At 35.9% G+C, this 22,507-nt stretch overlaps 1 protein-coding gene across 1 annotated transcript; it reads right to left on the bottom strand.

Moving 5' to 3' along the window:
- Positions 1–3,030: 3,030 nt before the first annotated feature.
- On the bottom strand, positions 3,031–13,776 carry amy2a (amylase alpha 2A). The gene is made up of 11 exons (XM_081374183.1): positions 13,444–13,776; positions 7,529–7,702; positions 7,258–7,404; positions 6,971–7,168; positions 6,632–6,862; positions 6,410–6,543; positions 4,334–4,456; positions 4,137–4,236; positions 3,929–4,050; positions 3,421–3,546; positions 3,031–3,255 (listed from the first exon to the last, which is right to left on the bottom strand). Exons 2-11 carry the CDS (start codon positions 7,694–7,696, stop codon positions 3,066–3,068), a joined length of 1,539 nt encoding a protein of 512 aa, XP_081230309.1. The 5' UTR covers positions 7,697–7,702; positions 13,444–13,776; the 3' UTR covers positions 3,031–3,065.
- Positions 13,777–22,507: the final 8,731 nt, after the last annotated feature.

The raw sequence follows: 22,507 nt of genomic DNA, 5'->3' as shown, positions 1-22,507 counted from the left end.
TGAATATTAGCTAAGACCAGCATTTTGACTTTTTAAGCGCAATAAGCAGTGGAAACAGATCAAAATTTAGTACTGAGAGGAGGCTTTATGTGCACAAAATCTGCAGGATTGAGTACAATTATGTGCACAATCCCACGCTAAATTTCAAGCCCTGTATAACACCAACAATATTCATCTGGATCAAATGAAACAAGTGAGTGAGGGGAGGCAGGTTTGTGTGTCAACTCTGTCAGAGAGATAAGAGAGCAAGAAAGCGCAGCTGGTATCGTGTATCTGTGGAAAATGAGTATTGAAAGCGTTTCAGATATTTCAGTATTGATATGTATCGAAAAAGCAATATTTTTGACAACACTATAGTTTATTATTTCAGATGTCTTTTTACAAGACTACAATTGAAAAGTATATATTATATATAAAATTCAAGCAGCCAAAGTTGCTAGTGGAAATTCGCCACTGCTGAAATCCACCCGCATTTAGCGGGTGTTAATGTCAAGCCCTGTATATAGCCAATATATTAATTGAGAGTGAGTTAGGGAAACAAAGGTTACTCACTCTTCATATATCTGTATAATAAAGTTATTGTTTTCCAGATTGTCATCAGATCAGAGTTGCCATGACGACAAAGTGGAATGGTGTGGTGAATGTCACCTTTGCTGTCTAAGCTCTCATGTCTGGAGCTCAGGTCTGTGTGTGTGTATATGTCGAGCTCTTGAGTGTGTGTGACGGGGCGCGGAGGGTGGCCCCCTGGGCCCCTGCTGCCCTGACGGCCCTGCCACAGCTGCACTCAGGTGAAACCGACGTGGTGGCAGCAGCATGAAAGCTCCAAAAAACAGAAATAAAACGTTCCTCCAAGATCAAAGGCTGAACTCTGTTTCATGCTAACCAAATTGCTTGTGTTGTATCTATATGGGGCGCTGTAGTAACAATTACCAGAGCTCTTCTAGGGTTACAACGATATGCACTGACTGTAATACAATTTGTTTTTCAATGGTTTGCACAAGATTATCAGTGCAGGCAAACTTGACATAGGCCAGCATAGAATGAATCACTTTCTTTGATAATGCATTTTTTTTTTTTTTCACTAAATTAAAATTTGGAGGAAAACATGCTGTCATTTCAAAGCTGTTTGTGTTTTTCTTCACTTTTATCATATGAATTCACATGAATTAGACTCAGTTTGTCTGCAGTGTGAAGAAAAAAAAACCCATATAAATAATGCTGAAAAAATAACTAATTAAACTAATTTTCATGGTAGTTGTCATTTTTGGGGTTTACTTGCTATTTAAAACAACTTACAACTTTCGGGAACACACGTAATGCATCTAATTGCAGCTTTTATATTACAATATACTATATACTGACTTTATTAAAGTTGAACCAGCAACAAAAGAAGGTTAGTTGGATTGCACTTTGCAATAAGGTTTAATTAGTTTACAGTTTGTTAATACATTAGATATAACTTGAACTAACATTGAACTATGCTTTTCTTGGTAAATCTTAATTTCTACAGACACTAGCACATTTTTGGATTTTCAAGTTGTTAGTTTATGTATTATGAACAAACATGATTTTAACACTGAACAGTAGTATATTTATGAACTTATATAAAACATTGAAGGTGACATATCATAAAAATCTGACTTTTTACGTGTTTAAGTGCTATAATCTCTGTGCATCTACCAACCCATATAACATGAAAAAGGCCAACCCAGTAACTTTGTTTTGGTAAGCCTTTCTCTGACGAGAAAAACGAGTATGGGGATCTTATTATAATATTATAGCAACTGCTCTTTACTTTCATAGACAACCGACTGTGTTTGTGTGTTTTTGACATAACCTTGTGTGTATTTAACGGTTTAAACACAACAAAAAAAGTGAACGAGAATTTAGGCTCACACTTTTTGTTTTGTGATTTAGTACTATTGACCCACTTCCCAGCGTGCACTGGGGCATGAACCCCAGTGTTGTTGCTGATTTTGTTGTCAGGCTTAGTAACTTTCTCTCATCTTGTGACCTCAAAATTAGCTTAATTCTCTATACTTAAAATGAGTTAGTTGATTGTTACCCTTGTCTGCGGCAATTTAACACATTTTATACAGTAGGTGACAGGTGTTGAGATGTTCCTTATTAGTTTAAGACAACAATCTCTTTGCTTGTCATGATATTTCTCAATTTAAAATTGCATTAAATAAACATTGCAGCTTCCAACAATCAGTTGTTTTATCTAAATGGGTAGGCCTATTGTTGGCCAGTTTTTGGTAGTCAAATTCACTCAAAACATTTACTTAGAATAATGCAAACTGTTACCTTTATTTTTCACTAATAGCTGATTTTTGGTGTTTTATTGACATTTATACATGTTAGTACTCATCAAAAGCTGCTCTCTGGGCTATTAAAGGCTATTGTTTAAGGAAATACATTTGTGTCACTTTTGATGTGAGGCGAGAAATAGATTATGCATTATCTCAGGCCCTTTGGGTGTACTAGTCCATCTCGGCATTCGTTAAGGCAGGACCCTGCAGACCTGCTGGGTTATGCTCTGCAATGTGTGGCCAGTATCTCTGACAGGTCATTATTGGCCATCATGCTGAGTGACGGACTGCAAGGACCGAGCATGCATTCATTTCTTTTGACTTTATTGAGGAAGAGAAGCTGCTTTCTCAGGTTTCCTCAGACTGATCAGAGAGAAGCAAAACGAAGTACACTGTGTTCAAAATATCACAAGGATTTGTGCTGATATGTGAGATACAACTGTAGTCCAGTAGTAAAGTTAAACTATTGTACCTTCAATTTTTATGTTTATATTTAATTTTAGACTTTATATTTGTATTTATTGTACTGTTTTTTTATGTACCATTTAACTGCTCTTAAGGGTAAGTGACTGGAATTTGGAATTGTAAATTATATTATAGTTCTTAATTATGAATAATACTCTATTTCTAAAGATTTTGCTTATATATGGATAAATTACAAATACAATTTTTGCAACTGGAGACAGGATGAAACCATGTAAAAAATGACAAATGTAATAACTTGCATGCAGCTTATTTATTTAAATGGCATATTTAAAGTTTTGAGTCTGCGTGAATGGCAATAAACGGGTCTTCTTCCGTGTTGCTGATTCTGAAGGCAGCACGCCCATCTCCTCCAACCGTCACCTGTTTCCCAGTACATCTGCCGCTTTCCTTATCACCAGAGATCACATCACAGTAGGTGCCTCCTGGCAGGCCAGTGTTCAGGGTAACATTCAGCTCCCTAGAGCACAAGTAAATATTATAGATTATATGCTGCTAATAACAGTGGCAGTAGCTACATCCACAACACACACTATAGTAGCTAGATTTCAATACAACATATCTCTAAAATACAAACTAATATCTTCTCTCATTTTGTACCTTTCTTTAAAGAACAAATTCTTACCAGTCATCATTGTTGATGACAATGAACCCTCGATTACCACGGCTGAAAGAGATCTGGTTGCTTCCATTGTCCCACCAGTTGGAGAATGACTGTCCATCTACAACATTACGGAAGGCCACCATGTTTCTGTGGAGAAATGTTAGTTTGCATCTTACATTCCCAACCATTACTTTATAATCTTACTTCATAATTATAATGATTGTAAATTCTGAAGTACACTACAATTAAAATGTTGGTATCATATTTTGTTCATGTTTTTTAAAGACGTCTCTTATGCTCATCAAAGCTGCATTTATTTGATAAAAAAAAAAAAACAGTAAAAACAGTAATACTGTGAAATACCGTTTATTTGAAATACAAAAAATACCAAACCTGAAATAATGTCTTTACTGTTACTTTTGGTAATGCATCCTTGCTGATTTTTAAAAAAAAATCACACTGACCCCAAGCTTTTGAACCTTCGTGTATGTTAGCAAGCATAAGACATCTTGAAACTATTGGAACTCACTTGATCTGACGCCATCTGTGCTCACAAACCCAGCCGTTTCCACAGGTAGAGTCAGAGTTGATGGTAACAGGTTTGGTGGATCCATCACCATTGCTGGGAGGTCCTATCCAGTCGTTTTGGTCCTGAGCAATGAAAAAATGAACAATTATGAATCCTTACAAGACATATTAGCATTTGTTTTCTCACTTGGCTAAGCTTAAACATCTACCTGTCCATTCACAATGTTGCGGTCCCACCGATAGCTGGACATTACTCTGGTAAATCCGTACGGGTGGGCCAACATAAAGGCTACACCCATTTTGTAAAGTCTAGAAAGAGAAGGATTATAACAGGTGAAAGGAAATTTTATATTTTCATGAGTCATGCATATGCTACTTTGTAAATTAAAATCATACAAAGTTGTACCTGGCATCCCAGAATGTCAGAATAGATGCACCTCCAGCACCATGTCCTCTCTGGTTATCGTGATTGTCAGTAAACACTAAAGCTTTACCAGAAGCCATGAAGCCCCAGCCCTCACCCCAGTTCCTGAAACAAACAATCTTAATCTTTTTAGTTTGCAAGAAACAATAAATACAACAAAAAGAGCTAAGACACTTAGAAAAAGTATGAATTAACACTAAAATTAATTTATGCAATATCACACTCACTTCTTGTTCTGTTTTATTGTTCTGAGCAAGACGTTAACATTGAGTATCTTACATTTTAGACACAATATTATCAGTTACTTTTTTGTTACCCTATAGTAAATATTTCAACAACAAAAAAAGATGTGCCTCTGGGCAACAGCAGTGGTGCTTCATTCCTGAATGAGTGGATTGAATGAAGTGATTAAGTGAATGATTTAATTTCTCACTCATAAAATGGTCACGCATTTCATTCCTGAAAAAATCAGCGTTTTGAATGAATCGTTTGAATGAATTATTCAGTTTCTCACTCAAAAAAGAAAAGAAAAAAAGACTGTTGCTGCGTCTCAATTCGCCTACTTATACTAGGTCCTAAAATTATGTATTCTCTTTGCGAAGAAAAAGTACATACTTTTGAGTGTGTAGCAGAAGAGCAGACAAGCTTTAGGACACACTATCACGCAATACAATTGTGTCTTTAACGTTTGCTCTCTGTCACATCCTGTCACAGTAAACTTGCCTGTCAATCATCTTGTCAAAGATAAAAATCCTCCTCATTTCTTTTAATTTCCTATACTGTATCGGAGAGAAATGATGTAGCACGTTGATCTGCTGTCGCGGGTCACAGAGAACTCTCCTTATTTATGCATAAATGAGGCATTTAAAAGTTAATGGCCAAACAGATTTTTATAAAAGTCCTCATTGTTATTGCAGATGAAATATACCACGGATAACATTAAAAAGAGTTCGTGGGCCAGTGTTTTTGCATGGAAGAGAACGAACCAGCCCACATCTACGCCATCTATCACTCAGAAGTCAGTGATAAGAACAAGCAAGGAGCCCCTTGCCTAACCTTCAGACACAAAATCTGGAGCTATATCGACGAGTACAACAAAAGCCCGGAATTAAAAAGCTCTCCCTGCAGCGAAGAGCAGACAGTCACTCACCCATGTCAAAAGGGAAGAGGACACAAAAGTGATCATCAGCATCGCCAAGAATAGAGAATTGTGGAAACATATTGTCAAGCTCCATAACAGGGGACCTGACCAATGATGATGAACATTAAATAAATATATTTTTTTATTGGGTTAAACTTAGATTAGTCACTCAAACCTTTATCTAAACCTCTCACCGTCGGTCACGCCTATCCGCCATGTTTTTTTAGTTTTTTAACACTTTTTACTCGTGTTTGTAGTTCCTTCTCCAAAGCGCAAAAGGGTTGTGGGCAATATTAGCCTTTAGAGTGTGCACGGATCCACACTTCGAAAATCCACCGGGAATAGTAGACCATCCGGGGACTTCTGGCATACTCTTATATGCTTAGGGACACACTTATTTTAATCTCACATACTGTTTAGGATGGATAGTATGGACATTGAGACGCAGGGCCTCACTTGTTTAGTTCCTGAATGAATCAGTATATTAAATAGTTGAGTGAATGATTGAATTGCTTACTAAAAAATAGTCACTTGTTTTGTCTCTGAATGAATCAAGAGTTTTGAACGAATGGCTTGAGATATTTCCTCAGTTGGTTAATCATAAAAACAGTCTCTTGTTTTATTCCTGAATGAATCTTTTGTTCATGAGTGTTTTGAATGAATCAGTTGAATTAATGAATCAGTGATCCACACTAGACTCAATCAGACACTGCTACTTGTGTAACAATGTAACCTTCAGAAAGAGTCAGTGAAAAATTCCCGCCACTAGACTGTTCGTCTGGAATATGCAAAGTAGATTGATACAGACAGCGACAAGTCCCAGTGCTGTTGTACTGTATGTTTGGAACTTTGTTTGACCAATCAAATGGAGGACTGTTGTATAATTAATAGCAATGCAAATCCACAGTTTTGCTTACTTGAGGAAGGATAGTTTTTCTCCATTCCATTTGCGGATGACATTGCCCAGCTTGGCACCGTACTTGAACTCAGTCACCCTTCCAATTCCAGTGTATTCGTTTGATGTAATGGGCTCCCCACCTAGATCAATAACCTAATAATATACCCAATAACAAGTAAATCGCTATTAAATATTTTGCCACCTTTACAATGATGTTCTTTTTGGAAATGAATGGAAATACCTCTTGGAAGATAAAAGGTCTGGCGCCAGAGGGAAACCACTTAGTGTTCAGATTGTTAAGACGGCCATAGACAGCAGAAAGATCACCAGGCCACATGTGCTTGCAAGCGTCCACTCTGAATCCAGCCACTCCCATGTCAATCAGTTTGTTCATGTAGCCGGCCGCCTTACCACGCACATAGTCCTTCTCCATAGCCAAGTCCAGAAGACCAACCAGGCGACAGTTTCTCACCTGCCATCATTACAGTGCTCAGATTCGTAACACCAAGACAACAAGAGATCACACTGCACAATAAATCAGAGGTTGAAATGCACACTTAGACAACAAATCATCTCATACTTGGTTGATATCCTGGTAGTTCTCGATGTTTCCACTGCCAGTGTTGCATTTGCCATCATTGAAGTCCAAGTTTGAGTATGGAACTGTGGGGAAGTCCTTGTTGTTGGCATTGAAATATGAACCACAGCTTGAGTGGGTACCAGATCCACCACCCGCTCCACACATGTGGTTGATGACTGCATCAACGTAGATGTATACCTACAACAACAAACCGACATGAATTTTCCATGAAAATAAAACAGCAATAGGCTAGTTGTACTCTATTTGTAAATTATAGCTGCATTTACCCCGACATTGTTGCACCTGGTGATCATGTCTCTCAGCTCATTTTCATTTCCTGATCTGGAACACAGGTTGTAACCGATTGGCTGATATCTCTGCCACCAAGGGTGCCAGGGGTTTGTGACAACAATGCTCTCACTCGGAGGGGAGATCTGAAATGGGAAAAAGTTTTATTTTGTTATTACTGTTATACATTTTTACTTATAAAGCACAAGAAATTATCAACTGCAAATCAACTCTTTGCAGTATTAACTTCAATGATGTGTTTAAAAATACCTGAACTCCACCAAAGCCATTTGGTCCGAGGTAGCGCTCACACTCCGCTGCGATATCGGTCCAGCGCCACTCAAACAGGTGGACGATGGCAGTTCTTCCACTTTTAGTGTTAGGGTTGAACTGAGCGAGGCTCAGCCCGATCAACGATGCCAAGATTAGAAGCTTCATCCTTCCCTGGTTTAGAGAAAAACCTACAACTAAACCTAGGCTCATGTCCAGTTTATATACAAAATGACATTTTTCCTCTGGCCAATCAGGGACCTCAAAGGTTGGAGAAAGCCACTTTGAACTGCAGGTGAAATACATTGACAATTTCCCATGGCACAAACTAAAAATACAGACTTCTTTAAATAACCTTATCAGCATAAACATAGTTATAAAACACTGTTAGGTAAGGAATGAAAAGTAACTTTGGCAAACTTGACACCACAAGGTTGAGACTGTAAACAGTAATTTTTCCATTCAGAATGCTCACACTGATTTTTACTGCACAACTGCTTTGAAACAACTTGTATTGTATAATGTGTTATATGAATAAAATGGACTTAATGAAAACAGGAGCAGAACAGGTTTGGCTGACAGTAGAAAAAACAAACATTGAATCAGGTTATGCAATGAGCTATAGTCATGCAATGAGCTAGTTTTTTTTTTTTTAACAAATATTACGAGAAAATAAAGAAATAGTTTATCTTTAATCATTATGACTTAAACGTTCAAAAACTCTTACTGACATTAATAAAAATGTATTAGTGTTTAATAACCAGAATAAACAAAAAAGAAATAAAATATTCTAGCATTTGCTGAAAAGTGCTTAACTTTTATCTGCAACTGCTCTTAATTTCTTTAATTATATAATTCACTACTACAATTGTTTAAAGAAGACAGTGTAATTCTTATTACTTACAAAATAAAATAAAACATTAACCAAGCAAAACATAACATTTCAATTACACACCAATTTTCTTAAATTATGAAAATTTAGAAGACGTAGGCTTATAAAGACGTCTTTATATCACGCAATTCTGATTTTATGACTCGCAATTGCTAGTTAAATCTTGCAATTCTGTCATTATAAATGATTATGCTTCTATACTGGGTATGGGAGATTGTTGTCCTTGCACCAGGCCTCAAGCAATGTCCCTCTACGTTATCTCATGAACCAAGCGTGCTTCAGTAACCAGAGCTTTTTTATCATTAATTCATATTTCTCTATTGATTTTTTTATTTTATTTAAAACGTTATCCCATAAAATTATTTATTCCAGTGTAATTGCATTCATGCCACCTCTGAGCAGCATTAAACTGTGTAAATGCATCTATGCGGCTTGTGCCACTGCAGTGTAAAGATGCCTTTTGCTGATACTGATTTAATTTTTATTGAAATTATATATTTTGTTTACGAATTTCTTTATTTAATTACCCATTTATTGCTTTATTTATTATATTAATAATTAAATTAATGGAACTTTCAGAATTTGACAAAACGTGACTTAGAAACACTTTGTCTTTATAAAGATGCACCTGAAAATCAGTTTAAGGGGGCAAATATTGTCCAACGCTATCTCACGACCAATTCGTACGAATTCGTACGAATGATAAAAAGTTGGCTAATTCGTACTAATTCGTACGACCTCACTCGTACGAATTTGTACGATTTGTCTAAACCCACGTGATGGGTAGGTTTAGGGGCGGGGTCAGGGGTAGGTCATTCGTATGAATTCATACGAATTGGCCAATTCGTAAAATATGTACGAGCAACTGCAGTCTAGTGGAAGAGAGGCAGTTTCATTTTTTTTTTCTGATGAGCCCTACAACTGTATTGCCGTCTACAAACTTAATAATGTTACCGTTCTTGTGTTTGGCGATGCATTTGTAGTAGGTCAGAAAGCTGTGCTGGTGGAATGATTTCATAGTCCTGCAATTCATCGGTGTTGAGAATGGCAGGCGGGAAGTTTTGCTAAACAAGTTCCTCCCAAACTTTTGTTTAGAACTCCATTAGTGTGTAATTACTGTCATCATCAGCAGCGTATATCATTTATACTATTCACTTTGTGCTCTAGGGAGCTGACTGAGACTCTAAACATTGGCTTGCCAGATACACATGTTTACTTTCAGAAAAAGCAACCAGGAAAAAGACCTGAAAAAGTATGTTTAATAATTATGCAAAGGCATTCTTGAGTATCATCTTCTGAGATGGCATTGGAGTGGAATGATAATAATAAAAAATAATATCATTAATAATAATAATAATAATGATAAAATAATGAAAGTAATTGTTATTAAATACTACTGTATAATTAAATTATTATATAACAAAAAAATATATATTATTAAGAAATATAATTTTCTGAGATGGCATGGAATAATAAGATAAAAGTCATTATTAAATAATATAATATTGTAAAATAATGGCATCAGTGTGTAATAATTATAATGATAATAAAAGTCAATAATAAATAATTGTAAATGTATTAAACTATATTATTGTTCCACTTTGATATCATTATAATAATAATTACAATAAGTATTATTGTTTATAATACTACTTATAATAATAATAACAACACTTGTTTATATTGCAAACATTAATAATTATTTAAAATGCCATTTAATTTATTTAAAATGAAAATACATGTATTCTATGTACTGGGAAAACAGTAGGCAAGTACGTTATCCTTAACTTATGAATAAAGGTGAAGCCATTATTCAAGAAAATATTAGCATTATCTTTATGATAAATGACATATTGTGACATTATGACATTATCATAAAAGTCATCTTGACATTATTCCATCTTTTTTAGAGTGACTGCTATAAATTTGCTGTGTGTTGATTTGCAATTTATATTTAAAATAAATGACTCTTGCTGTCAGAATGTGAGAAAGTGCACCAGCGCCACCATGAGACAGGAGATGGGGTTACGGACTGCATAACACATCTTGAAGTTATCTTAAAGACATATCAGCATATGCTTACTGAACTACATTTCATTTGATTACACATCTGTGAACTTTAACTCCAGTTCAAACGTATGAATGAGAGTCTGCAGTGAGGAAGTTAATGACTAGATGGCATTTGGATAAGGACGATGTCTACAAACTCTGTAAACACCCATTAGTTTGAATCACACACAAACAACAGCATCCATCATTTCAAGTGTTTGTTGTGAGATGATGGTATGTACATTGAAATGAGTCCAGGACTGTCAGCGAGTTCTTTTATGTTGTCCCAACATTTTTTAATAATTTACAGCAGTCATTTAAGTGCCAGTGTTCCTTATATGTTCACAGAGTACAATGTGTAATGCTGTTTTCCAGTTTAGCGAGGATTAAATGATTATTTATAATGATTAGGGCACACTGATATTATAATATCAGACTTTGGTTTTGGTAAAACTGCTAAAGGGTTGATGTTATACTTTATATGATCTGTTTGACAAAGTTATATAGCATTATACAGTATGGCAAAACAATTGAATACTTTTATTTGGCTTAAGATCTTTGTAAATGAGGGGAATATGCAAGAAAGGGGCTGAAGCATGTGCTGGTGGATGGAAAGTTATCCACAAACGTACAGATGGAATCAATTTAATGATGTCGTTTCATAGTTGTCAGCGGGAAAGGCCAGCAGAAAGACGTAACTGAGGGGAACAATCGTCTCATTTTCTCCTTGTCTTGTCTAAATATTTGAGCACACTATTGATGAGGAAGTATCGTTTTCTTGCATTTAACCTTCTTATAACGTTTACACCTATGAAAGTTCATACCAGACAAAATTGTGGCTCTGCATTTTTGTAGCGTTTCTTTTTTTCCCCCTCTCTTTCTCTCTCTGTCATGGAATTGACCACTCAAATTGTGTGTATTGTTATTGTACAACCCTAAAACAAAATGAATACAGCCATTTTGTAAAATAACTGAAACCTGCTGTCAGCAAATTGACTGAATAAAAACATCTAAACGCATTAACTCTCACCTAGTTTTCAAACTCTTAACTCTTAAATGAAGTGACTATATTAATGACCAAGTCCACACTTATAATTTAACCCATCTTCCTTCAACTGACTAGTGTCCTTCCAGACCGTATGTGATTTTTGCTCAGACTACTTTTTTGCCAACAGTTGTCAGAAATGCTTAAGACCTGTAACCAAAAATCGTACAAATCCAGTGCATTCATATTTTGACGTGTTAGTTGGTTTCGAGAGGAAAGGGCGTCTGGAGCGAACAGAAGCTGACCAGATGATTCAGTGGCTGTGGAATTTATTTGTTTTTGATCGTGGATACAGTTCACAGTATGTTCACAGTTTTGTCCCTTTTTGATCCAACTTTCTGTCTTCGGCTGGCCCCATTCCCCTCAAACACACTGCCATAACAGTAGCCAAGAGAGGTTTCTGTCAGAAGCACTGGCACTGGCACTGGCGTTCAGTCTGCTCCATGGGACAAAAAAAGAGACTCGCTTAGTACAGACAACTCAGCTTTACCCAGTCTTCAATCTTTCTGCTCTGTACTTTTAAACTGCGTGGTTAGCAGTTCCTATAAATGCCTTTTCCAGAGGTTGTATTTGAGCTTGCAATTCTTGTTCATTTCTCTTTTACATCTCGCTCCCTCTTTCTGAGTTCTTCTTTTTAAACTAAAGTAAGATACTATTCATTTAATTTATTCAACTGTATGGCTCAAAGAAAGATCCATGTAAAATCCTGTGTGTAAAGAAAATTAACCTTATTTCTTAAACTGAGGGCGGTGGGCCTGGGTATAATGTAGGGTGCTACAAAATTTCTCTCTAAATGGAAATTTTGATCACTCTGTGCCTTGTTTGCCAGGCATCCCCTGATCGCATGATGAACGAATGGCCATCAAAGGAGTAACATTTGCATATAGCGTGAATCTGGCACTGGCATCAAGGTCAAGGTCAGCCTGAGGCATGATAGGGCTGCATGGCATCAAATGGTCATCTAAGGTAACCTGAACATATGTGGTATTTCACAGCCACTTTTATGTAAACTCTCAAACTTATGCTCGCGGAATGTGATACTTAAAAGCAAAATGGTCAAGAAATATATCTTTCAGTTTGTTTGTCTTACATCACTGGATTTTTTTCTTTTCCTTGTTTCAATAAAAAATCTAACAAACTTTAGAGAGATTTATGCTTACATCCGAGTCTGAACCGCTTAAAATTTATCATTTATATTTATATCATTGTTTTCTTATGACAGGTAAGTGATAATAATTGGATTGGCTTGCTTGAGAAAGGAAAACAAACTTAAAGGTGCTGGGGTAACTAAAGAATTAATTAAGTTTTAAATAAATGTATCTTGTTTTAAGGATGTTCAGATATTTTAAGTCCTATGTTCAGATATAATTTTTTTATATGTTAATATAATTGAATTAGATTTTTTTTTTAAATGAATTTTAATATAATTTATTTTTATTTTATATTATGCATCATTTACTTTTGGCCACTAGCCCCAATCAGGTTTTATTTTTTTTGGCTCTTTTTTATTTTTGTTAAAAGAGTTTGGGCACCTCTTGTCTATATTATTTTAAATCAGCTGTATATAAATGCAAAAAAGTCAATGGTATATTCCCATAGCTGTGTGTGTGTGGTTAAGGAATGCCTTATGGATCCAAAATGTCCCCATAACGGACTATATTTGGTCCCCACGAGGAAAACAGCTTATAAATCATTCTAAAGTGTGTGTGTGTGTGTGTGTGTGTGTGTGTGTGTGTGTGTGTGTGTGTGTGTGTGTGTGTGTGTGTGTGTGTGTGTGTGTGTGTGTTTTAGTGAGCAAGTCTGTTACTGAACAATCCGGGAAATTAACTCTGGCATGAGGCCACACACAATTTTGATGGATGCTCTTGCAGATTAAAATTAGGAGACACAGAGATGTGAGAAAGAGGTACAGTTGGAAACAAAGCTTACGTTGGCTCTGCAGTCAGACAGGGATTCCAAGCCGCACAAAAACGTATACAGCCCAAATTTCCCTCTCCATTTGATCTTACAAAAGTACCCGATGCAAGGCGTCTGTTGATGATGACATGGTTGAAATGAGGCTTATTAATGCTGTCTTTACACCTCACGTGAACAGTCTTCACTGTCCATCAACTCTTTCCACTAGAGGACACTCCACACAATCAAATGCCATATCATAATGAAAGTGAACAGAATTGCTTTTCAAGAAGTGATCTTTAGTTATTTAACATTAACAACAGACAATGAAAGGTAAGGCTATAGACCGTATGTAGTCCCGCCCCTTTTCAGCGCTGCGCTCGTTGTCTTTTGACTTCCGGTCTGTATTTTCACAGCGATCTTGCGTATTTATGAATGAACGGCTCGTTTTAAAATCTTCCCGGTCGACTGGCATTTGTTAAGACATCTGCTTTAAACATTACAATCCTCATAATAACTTTCGTTAACTTTACAATAAGTAAATCCACTTCACCAGCTAATTACTCCTCGACAGCAATGCCATTGAAATACACAGAGCGACCACAAAAACGAAAGTTCAAAGACAATATTCTAAAGATGGCTGCGCGCTTGTTTGTCTGGCGCATGAGGTCTATAATTCTACCAAAGAAAAAAAACAGATGCTGCATCCAAAATCACATTCCATGTAGCCTAGGTATTACATTTGGTTTGAAACTTACTTCACGACAGTTAAAAATTATGTTTCATATGAATGTGTGTAGGTTAAATGAAATTTGGACATACTACATCCACCATGTTGTCATTGTCATGTGACTCCTGAAGTGTCAACTAGTCTCTCACCTGTGAAAGCCTCCTTCCCTTCCCTTTACCTCTGTACTTCACGTTTTTGACGTTTACGTGGAGATGATAAATTTTTTCAAGTTTTTTCAATGCTTGCTCCTTGGAACCTATTTCAAGGTTTGCGTTCTCGAGCCACCAGGCACTGTTGTTGTGCGAATGAGCAGGCCGGAGCACATTGAGGGTTTTCTGTTAGAACGGTGTTGTGTAAGCGGCCCTCTAAGTTAATAACTAATGATCTTTGCAACGGAAGTGAATCAATGAAACTAACTTTAGCTGGACAATAACTTTATTCTAGAGCTGCTGTAAAGCCAAAACAGTCTATGTTACTTTAATTTCGTATTATCACTGTAAAGCTGCGTTGAAACAATCTATATTGTTAAATAAAGACTTGACTTGGCTTCAAGCGTCAGTTGCGTCGCTTCACTTCTAGGGTGACCACTTTACTATTGCTCTGTTGCAGGACAGTAGATGTGATTTTGTGGGACACATGTGAGAGAGAGAAATTTACTATTATACTACGTAAATATTGATTTACATTAGTTGGAAAGCCTATTTTGCCATCACGTTTGACAATGTTTATCATTATCGTTTACGGGTATTCTACTAAATATAATGAACTGAATAAATCTCTAGTGTAAGTAAAAAATCACATTTTATTTTAAAATAAATTTCCTTAAGTAGCGACTTTATTTTCATTTATTATAGACTATGCAAACAATAAATGCGTTTTACCGGATTCAGTGCATATTTAACTTGAATGCTTTTGTTGGATCTGGCAGGTTTAAAGTCCCCGTGAACCGGAAGTTGCAAACGACTTTTCTCCAGTGTTATGACGGATTTCCCAGTGAAACGGAATATTGAACAGAGGGCATGGTTTTACTCTAGCGCTCCTCCTCTTTTGAAGGTTTGAACGGAGTGGTTTAGCGTTTTCAAACCAAGCCGTCAAACCTACGTCATCAGAAAAAGACGCCATTCCAGACCCGGAAGTAACTTTTCAGATTTTGATTAAAGATTTCCATGCTAAATGTTTTTGTTTTTTTATATATTTACTTGCACGGATTAATTGTTCACCACAAGACTAGTAATATGCGCTAACAAAGTAAATCGGGTCAATTTTGATTTCATGGGGACTTTAATCAGGATGTTATCCAGTGCGTGTCTAGAAGCATTCCTGGCTGGTGTAGCTATATTTAATGAGTTTTGATGAGGTCAACACTGGTTCCTTTGCTTCTTCCAGGCATCAGCAGAAAAATGTGTTTGTACAAATGTGTTGGTTGGTTATTTTCCCCGCTCTAGCAACACTGAAAAAAAATATTCGTTGAATTTAATCAATTTTTTTATTGTAAGTGCTTGCATTCAATTGATTTTACCTACATTTAAACAAATGCATTAAGTTGAACTACAATTGATTAAGTTAAACTTAATGCATTTGTTTAAATGTATCTAAAATCAATTGAATGCAACCACTTACGATAATTTTTTTATATTAAATTCAACGAATAATTTTTTTCTGTGAATATGACAGCTGCTCAAATGGAAAATCACATTTTTTACTATAAAATTTCTTATTGTAATTGTATTGTAATTTCAGGAAAGAAATGAAATAATACAGACATAATTGTGATGTAGGACACTGATTGCATCTTGCAGGACAAAGCTCCCAATTTCGGGACTGCTCTCCCGTGGCCTCATAAAGTGTCTATTGTATAAACAATTCAGAATCTCGCCGGAAGTAGTAGGTCATCTGACTCGGGTCGCATACTGTTTTTTACCTTTACTATATAGTATAGAAGTAGGCATATTCAGATATACTCAGTGACTCAGTTTGTACTCAAAAACCCACTTTCCCACTGACTCATTCGGAAATGGTCACTAAGTTGACACTTGACAGACTTCAGCTCTTGCCAGGCTCTTGGGAGGTGTTTCCCAGTCTGTGCCAAGCAGTCTTTAGCTTGGCACCAGTCTCTAACCCTCATTTAGATTGGCCAGACCATTTTGCGTGTCTTCACTGACACACTGAACCGCTGCTCCCCCTGACATTATGCATTTTTCATGACTACAGGGTTCCCAGGCATACTTAAGACTTAAGACTAAACCAACCACATGTGTGCAATCTTTGTCAAGGCATTCATTGACCCACTGGCTTCGTGATTGTCCATCGCAGGGATTTTTAAACTGTATAAGCACTGCCTTACGTTCAAGACCATCATTAAGCAAGTGTTGCACATATTTGAAGCAAGCTCGACAAAGCCACAGTAGACTGGAATATGGTTCTGTGGTTTCATACTACTAACTGAAGCTTCTACTCTGTGACATCATGCCACCAATTACAGTGGTTTGATTGCAGGCTGTAGAAAAAGCATGCGCTGCTGCAGGAAAAGCAGAACATTTGTCACTCGAAAGCTTTTTCTGAAAAGCCCTATGTGATGAAAGTGCACTTGGAAAGGTTTATTTGCAGTTTATATGGACTAACTTTTACATTTTTACGAATATTTACATTAAGAAAAAATGATGGCTGAATGTTATATTTTTTTATTGACTACTATTTAACAATACTACACTAATGGTCAAAAGTTTGGGGTCTGTAAGAAGTTTTTTTTTTTTTTTTTCATTAGTCTCTTAATTTAATTTACTTGAATTACTTAATTTACTTGAAAGTAATGTAATAACGGTAATATAAAATATTATTACAGCTTAAAATAGCTGTTTTCTATTTGACTATATTTTAAAATGTAATTTATTCCTGTGAACAAAGCTGAATTTTCAGCATCATTATTCCAGTCTTCAGTGTCACTAACCCTAACCCTAACCCTAATCCTTCAGAAATCTTACTAATATGCTGATTTGTTTTGAAATCAATTTGAGGTGCTCAAGAAACATTTCTTCTTATTGAAAACCATGATTTTTTTTTGTAGTATTATTATTTGATGAATAGGAAGTAAAAAATAAAAAAAGCAGCATTTATTTGGATTGAAATCGGAGTGGTGCAGACATCATTACCCAGCATGTTCAGCTTTTTGCGAGTAAATTCAAAAATGGTAAGAAGAACATCAATGTGTATATAATTGTATATCCTCCCAAAAGCGGACCCACCTTTCTAAGGTACAGTACTGTAAAAATCCACTGAAACTGCTTGGAAATGCTGATTCCACGTGATGGGATGTGTTCCCTTGCTTTTTAACTGCTTCCAGATATGCTACAAGAGCCTCTGAATGCTGTCACACTTTTAAAATCCATAACATCCACAGTACATTTATTTGATCAGAGCTGTGTCCCATCTGACACTTGTCAGCAAATTGTTGGCATGGCAGCAGGCCAGTTTTTCATATGAAAATGGTGCCGCTGTGTGCATATGGCTCACTTTCCTCTCACGATCTCTCTCTAGAGACAACATATTATAGATCAGAATTTCTGCTATGTTTCAGATCAACATGCCCCTTCCAATGTCACAACTCGCCAACTTGTGTATGTATCATATAAAACTCAGAGATTCCCACTTGAAAATACAACTTTGCTTGGTCATTCATGTGCTCGCAACTCGTATATCCAATATTTCCAACTCCACATGAAGGGCACATTGGAAATCATTGACAGCATTGGTGTAATTGGGAAATGCAGCCCGGATAGTTTGTTGTTAGCTTGTTAGGTTAGTGTTAGGTGGGCTACTAAACTAAAACTGTAATATGTAATCTTTTAGTTGACAGTTTTATTTTGTTGTCAAATCTGACTCCTTTAAGATTTTAATTTCAGAGTTTGTATTCATGTAAACCACATTATATGTAGTCTGTTACTATTCAAAATGGTATACTATAGTATCCTTTGCTATTTTTGAACGAAATTTCCATTACTGGTCAATGTGATCTGGCTGCTAAATAAAAGAAAGATGCAGATCAAGTATTTAATGTGGAAAGACTCTGGACTTGTTCAGAAAATGTAATGAGGAATGTTGTCTTATCAATGGCCAGATGACAAAAACTGTATCAAATATATGAGAAAATGACTCAAGCTATGGATGCAATTGGAGCTCTGTGGATCACCAGGAATGCAAATGGAAACAAAGCTTTGACCACGTTGGTAAAGACCATAATGGAAAACCTGTGCGATTTCTTTCCAGTCAGACTGTTCCTTGATAGTATTGGAACCAGATGCTTGAGGACAAGTAAAATGTCAGCTGATGAATTGGGGAGGACACCGGGGGATCTCCTGTCCTGAGTGTGGGCATGAGGTAGAAGCACCTTCATTATCCTCATTTCATTGGTTGGTGCAATAGGCTCAATAACAGCGCTTAACGGTGATATTTCTGTGTGTGTGTGTGTGTGTGTGTGTGTGTGTGTGTGTGTGTGTGTGTGTGTGTGTGTGTGTGTGTGTGTGTGTGTGTGTGTGTGTGTTGTACTTGTTTATCTTAGTCACAGCATCATCTGTAATCTTTTTAGTTGCTTGTAATCTCTCCCATCAAATCCCATGATACTTTTCTTAAATGTTATGAGAGTTTTTTTTTCCAGTTCTATGTCAAATATCCAGCATTCCGCAGTTGTTTGATTTTTACTGAAGGACATTCTGTCTTTTCTCTCTGGGATGACCCTTCACCATTCCTTTCATTTTCCTTCCACTGAAAGTGATATGATTTCGGTGTAGCTAATCCAGTGCATGTGTTTTTCCAAACCCTTTGGCCAGAGCTGCCTCTTTGGTCTTTAGCTTGGTTTACAGCAATAATTGGAAAGAAAATCAAACCAATATGTTCCTAATTTACGATCTCTGGTGCAGCGAGAAAGTGGCATCTTTGTTTCCTCCACCCATCCCCCCACCCCTGTATCTTATTGGCATTCTTCTTAAATACATTATTTTTTTGTGTGTGTAAACAGATGTTGAAAGTCTCTTTCAAATGTGACAATTCACAGTTCTCAAATCAAGCAAAGCATGAGATTGAAAGCATTTATTTTTGTAATAAAAATCATAAAAGCATAATGCTTAAGAGCATTTCTTTTAATCTCTCTCTCTCTCTCTCTCTCTCTCTCTCTCTCTCTCTCTCTCTCTCTCTCTCTTTTCTTTTTTTTTTGTGATGGCATAACCCTGCGAAATGTAAATAAATCATAACAACATTTCATTTCATTGTGATGATGATAGACATTTTAATCCAGTTAGACCTTCCATTTAACATTTTTATTTATTTTGTTATTATTATTAGGCTATTATTTTTTAGATAAAGTCAGGTCATCAGTAACAGTGGGACAGTGTTTATATCCAATTTGTGCAGTTTTCTTTTTTTTCTTTTTTCTTTTTTTAACTGATTGGACTGGTAAGCTGGTTTGTTCCTGGTCCAAGGAGCACCAGTCCTAGAGACTATTCTCCTGCTTTTCAGTTTTATATTACAAGAAAACCTCAAGTCTCAAAGGAGATTGCAAGAATATCTCAAACTGTGCCCAGATTTGTCAAGAATCTGCAATCAAAAGTCATACAGAACACAAATATTTATCATTAAAGTCACATAAATGTTACATAATTTTTGGTGTCTATTTGTATGTCTTCTAAGAAATTTTAGCAGAAATACTTCAACAGACCCTCAAATAATTAAATGCAATTTTGCAACAAACATACTTTTTTTTGTAATTGACCATCCATTATCAAAAATCAAGTTTTTGTGGATGTTGTATGTTACTTTTAAGTGTATTATTAGGCGGAGCTTTATATTAAAAAAATATTCCATGCTTTCAATATTCCTCCCTGCTTACCACTCTGAGCGATGTCTGAAACTTTGTATTACTAGAACTTCTCATGTTTCTCTTAAGATGAATCACTTGTTGTATTCCTCATTTGTAAGTCACTTTGGAAGTGTCTGCTAAATAAATAAATGTAAAATGTAAATGCCGTTCTTTTTGCCACTTGGTTTTTCCATATGTTTGGTGAGATCAGCTGAAGATTCAGGATGATATCGGGCTAATGAAAACTTTTTTTCCAAATCACAAAGACCTTTGTGTTAATTATTTAGGACTGCTACATTTTATTGCCCCTATTTGCAACTGATCACGAAACTTATTTGTTTAGCTTTACCTGATGTACCATTCACTGAGCTCACATTTCAATAATCACTTCCACTCTAAGGGCAACACTGAAAGATCTTTAAACTAGCAATGAAGTATGAAATCTAGAAAACTTTCTCTAGAAGTCTTTGAATTTGCAGAACTTATACTGGCCATTCTTGAACTTCCTGTTTAGTCTGTAGAAGTCCCTGAGTGAATGGAGAGTTGTGAGGGAATGGGATAATGTGTTTTCCAGAGCACCTACCTAGTCTGTATTAGAGCCGACAGTGTAACCCCAAGTGTTTACTTTTTTCCAGAGATCTTGCTGTTTCCAATTTCCTATTGTTTTTTTAAGCAGCATACTGATTCAAATTAATCATCTTATCCAGATTAAGATATTGCTATATACAGTATATACATATATATAAGGAAGGTATATATAAGGTATATATATCAGAAGGAAACATCATGTAGGATTTACTCCTCAAGACAGATTTGGTTTTTCTCTTAGTCATTTGTAAAGCATGTCCCAAGTGTGATCCTTGGTTAATCTCCTCCAATGGCTTTCCCTGTGTATCCGCACCTAAGAAAACAGATAAGACTGGCCAGTGCTAATAGATGCAGAGAGTTATCTATCTCTTACAATCACTGATGTCAGTGAACTGACTATTGTAGTCAAAGTTGTTTAAACAAGTCGTGTGATCATTTTAAAATGAAGAGGACTGGGAGTAGCACTGCTGTAATTAATGTACCGACGTGCTGTGAACACATGCAGAGAATCTGGTGCTAATTATACAGTTCACACTCTGATTTATCGTAACCCATTTTCTCATTGAATATTTTGTTATGCTTTTCATTTCTCATCAGCTTAGAAAGTAAGATTTATAGGATGATTGTTTGTACACTATGCTGTATTTCTGAGCTACAAATCATAAAAAGGACAGCAACACTATTGTATGTATTTCAAAGGGAATTTATTCAAAACAACAGGCTTCAGAGCACTGATGACATCGCTAGATTAAACCTCCGTGAAAACAGTGCTAATAAGGAACATGTAGAGACACTAAAACCACAACTTCAGCATTGTAGGCTGACTGTAAAAAGAAAAAAAACATTAGATTCCCATAGCATTCTGTTATCAAAGAACAACTTTATATAGTTTTTTTTTTCTTTTTTTTCTGACAAAACACAAGACAATATACAGTATGTTGGATTCAGTAGATTCACTGATTAAAACTATTTAATTTCTACAAGTATACAGCACATGAAATTATTCAGTTACTGAACCACATACGATAGCTTTAGAGAAATAGTTTGTCTTTCATAGTTTTAGTCTAGTTTTAGTTGACGAAAAGTCATTGCATTTTTTGTCAACTTTTAGTCATTAATTTTAGTCAAATTGCAGTTACCAACATTAATTTTAGTATATTTATATGTAGTCTTTAGACAAAAAATGTCATAATTGTTCTCTAGGCCAATTCAATTAAGCTTATGAGAAAATTAAATTAAGGTACCAGGCTGTATTGACATTGCACTCTTTAGCAGTAGCATTTGTGCATTTCTACATAGGCTACCCATTTTCCTTAGTTCAGTGGTTCAGTGGTTTTTAGAGTGCCTTACCCCTCTCTTCCACTTAGACTACAGTCACACCTTTTCCATTAAGGGACAGTATTTGCCCCCTTTAATCGATTTTTCCAGTTCAATTTTTACCTTGATAAGTACCTTTATGAAATAAATAATGCTTTAAATTAAACAATGTTCAATATATGCAATGATGGTAAAAACGAAGTGATACTTTTATGGAGTCATTCATTCATTCAGTAACAAAGCAAGTTGCTATATTTATGAACGGGTCACTGAATCTCACGATTCGTTCAAAGCCACAGATTCGTTCATGAATCACCGCTGTGTGCTAGAATAAAATTGTAAAATAGAGCAATAAGCCTACTGAAAATACTGTTTTAATGTAGGCTACATCACTTAATGTTACCCTTCTGTTTGTTGAACTGTTGTATAAAATCAATGTCACATTTGAAATCGTGTGGATATTCAGGAAACATTGCATTCTTGCTCGTATATGATCAACATTAAAAACACTGTTGGATATCAGCCTGCATTTTGATCGCGGATTTCAGTCGTAGGCTACAAACAGCGCGGCTCGTGGCAGAACACAGACGGACTAAATGAGAAATTACACTTTA

This window comes from Scardinius erythrophthalmus (genome assembly GCF_964197995.2).
Source record: "Scardinius erythrophthalmus genome assembly, chromosome: 9".
In the NCBI taxonomy this organism is placed as follows: Eukaryota; Metazoa; Chordata; class Actinopteri; order Cypriniformes; family Leuciscidae; genus Scardinius; species Scardinius erythrophthalmus.
The sequence above is the reverse complement of the archived record's forward strand: the minus strand, read 5'-3'. Positions and strand labels throughout refer to the sequence as shown.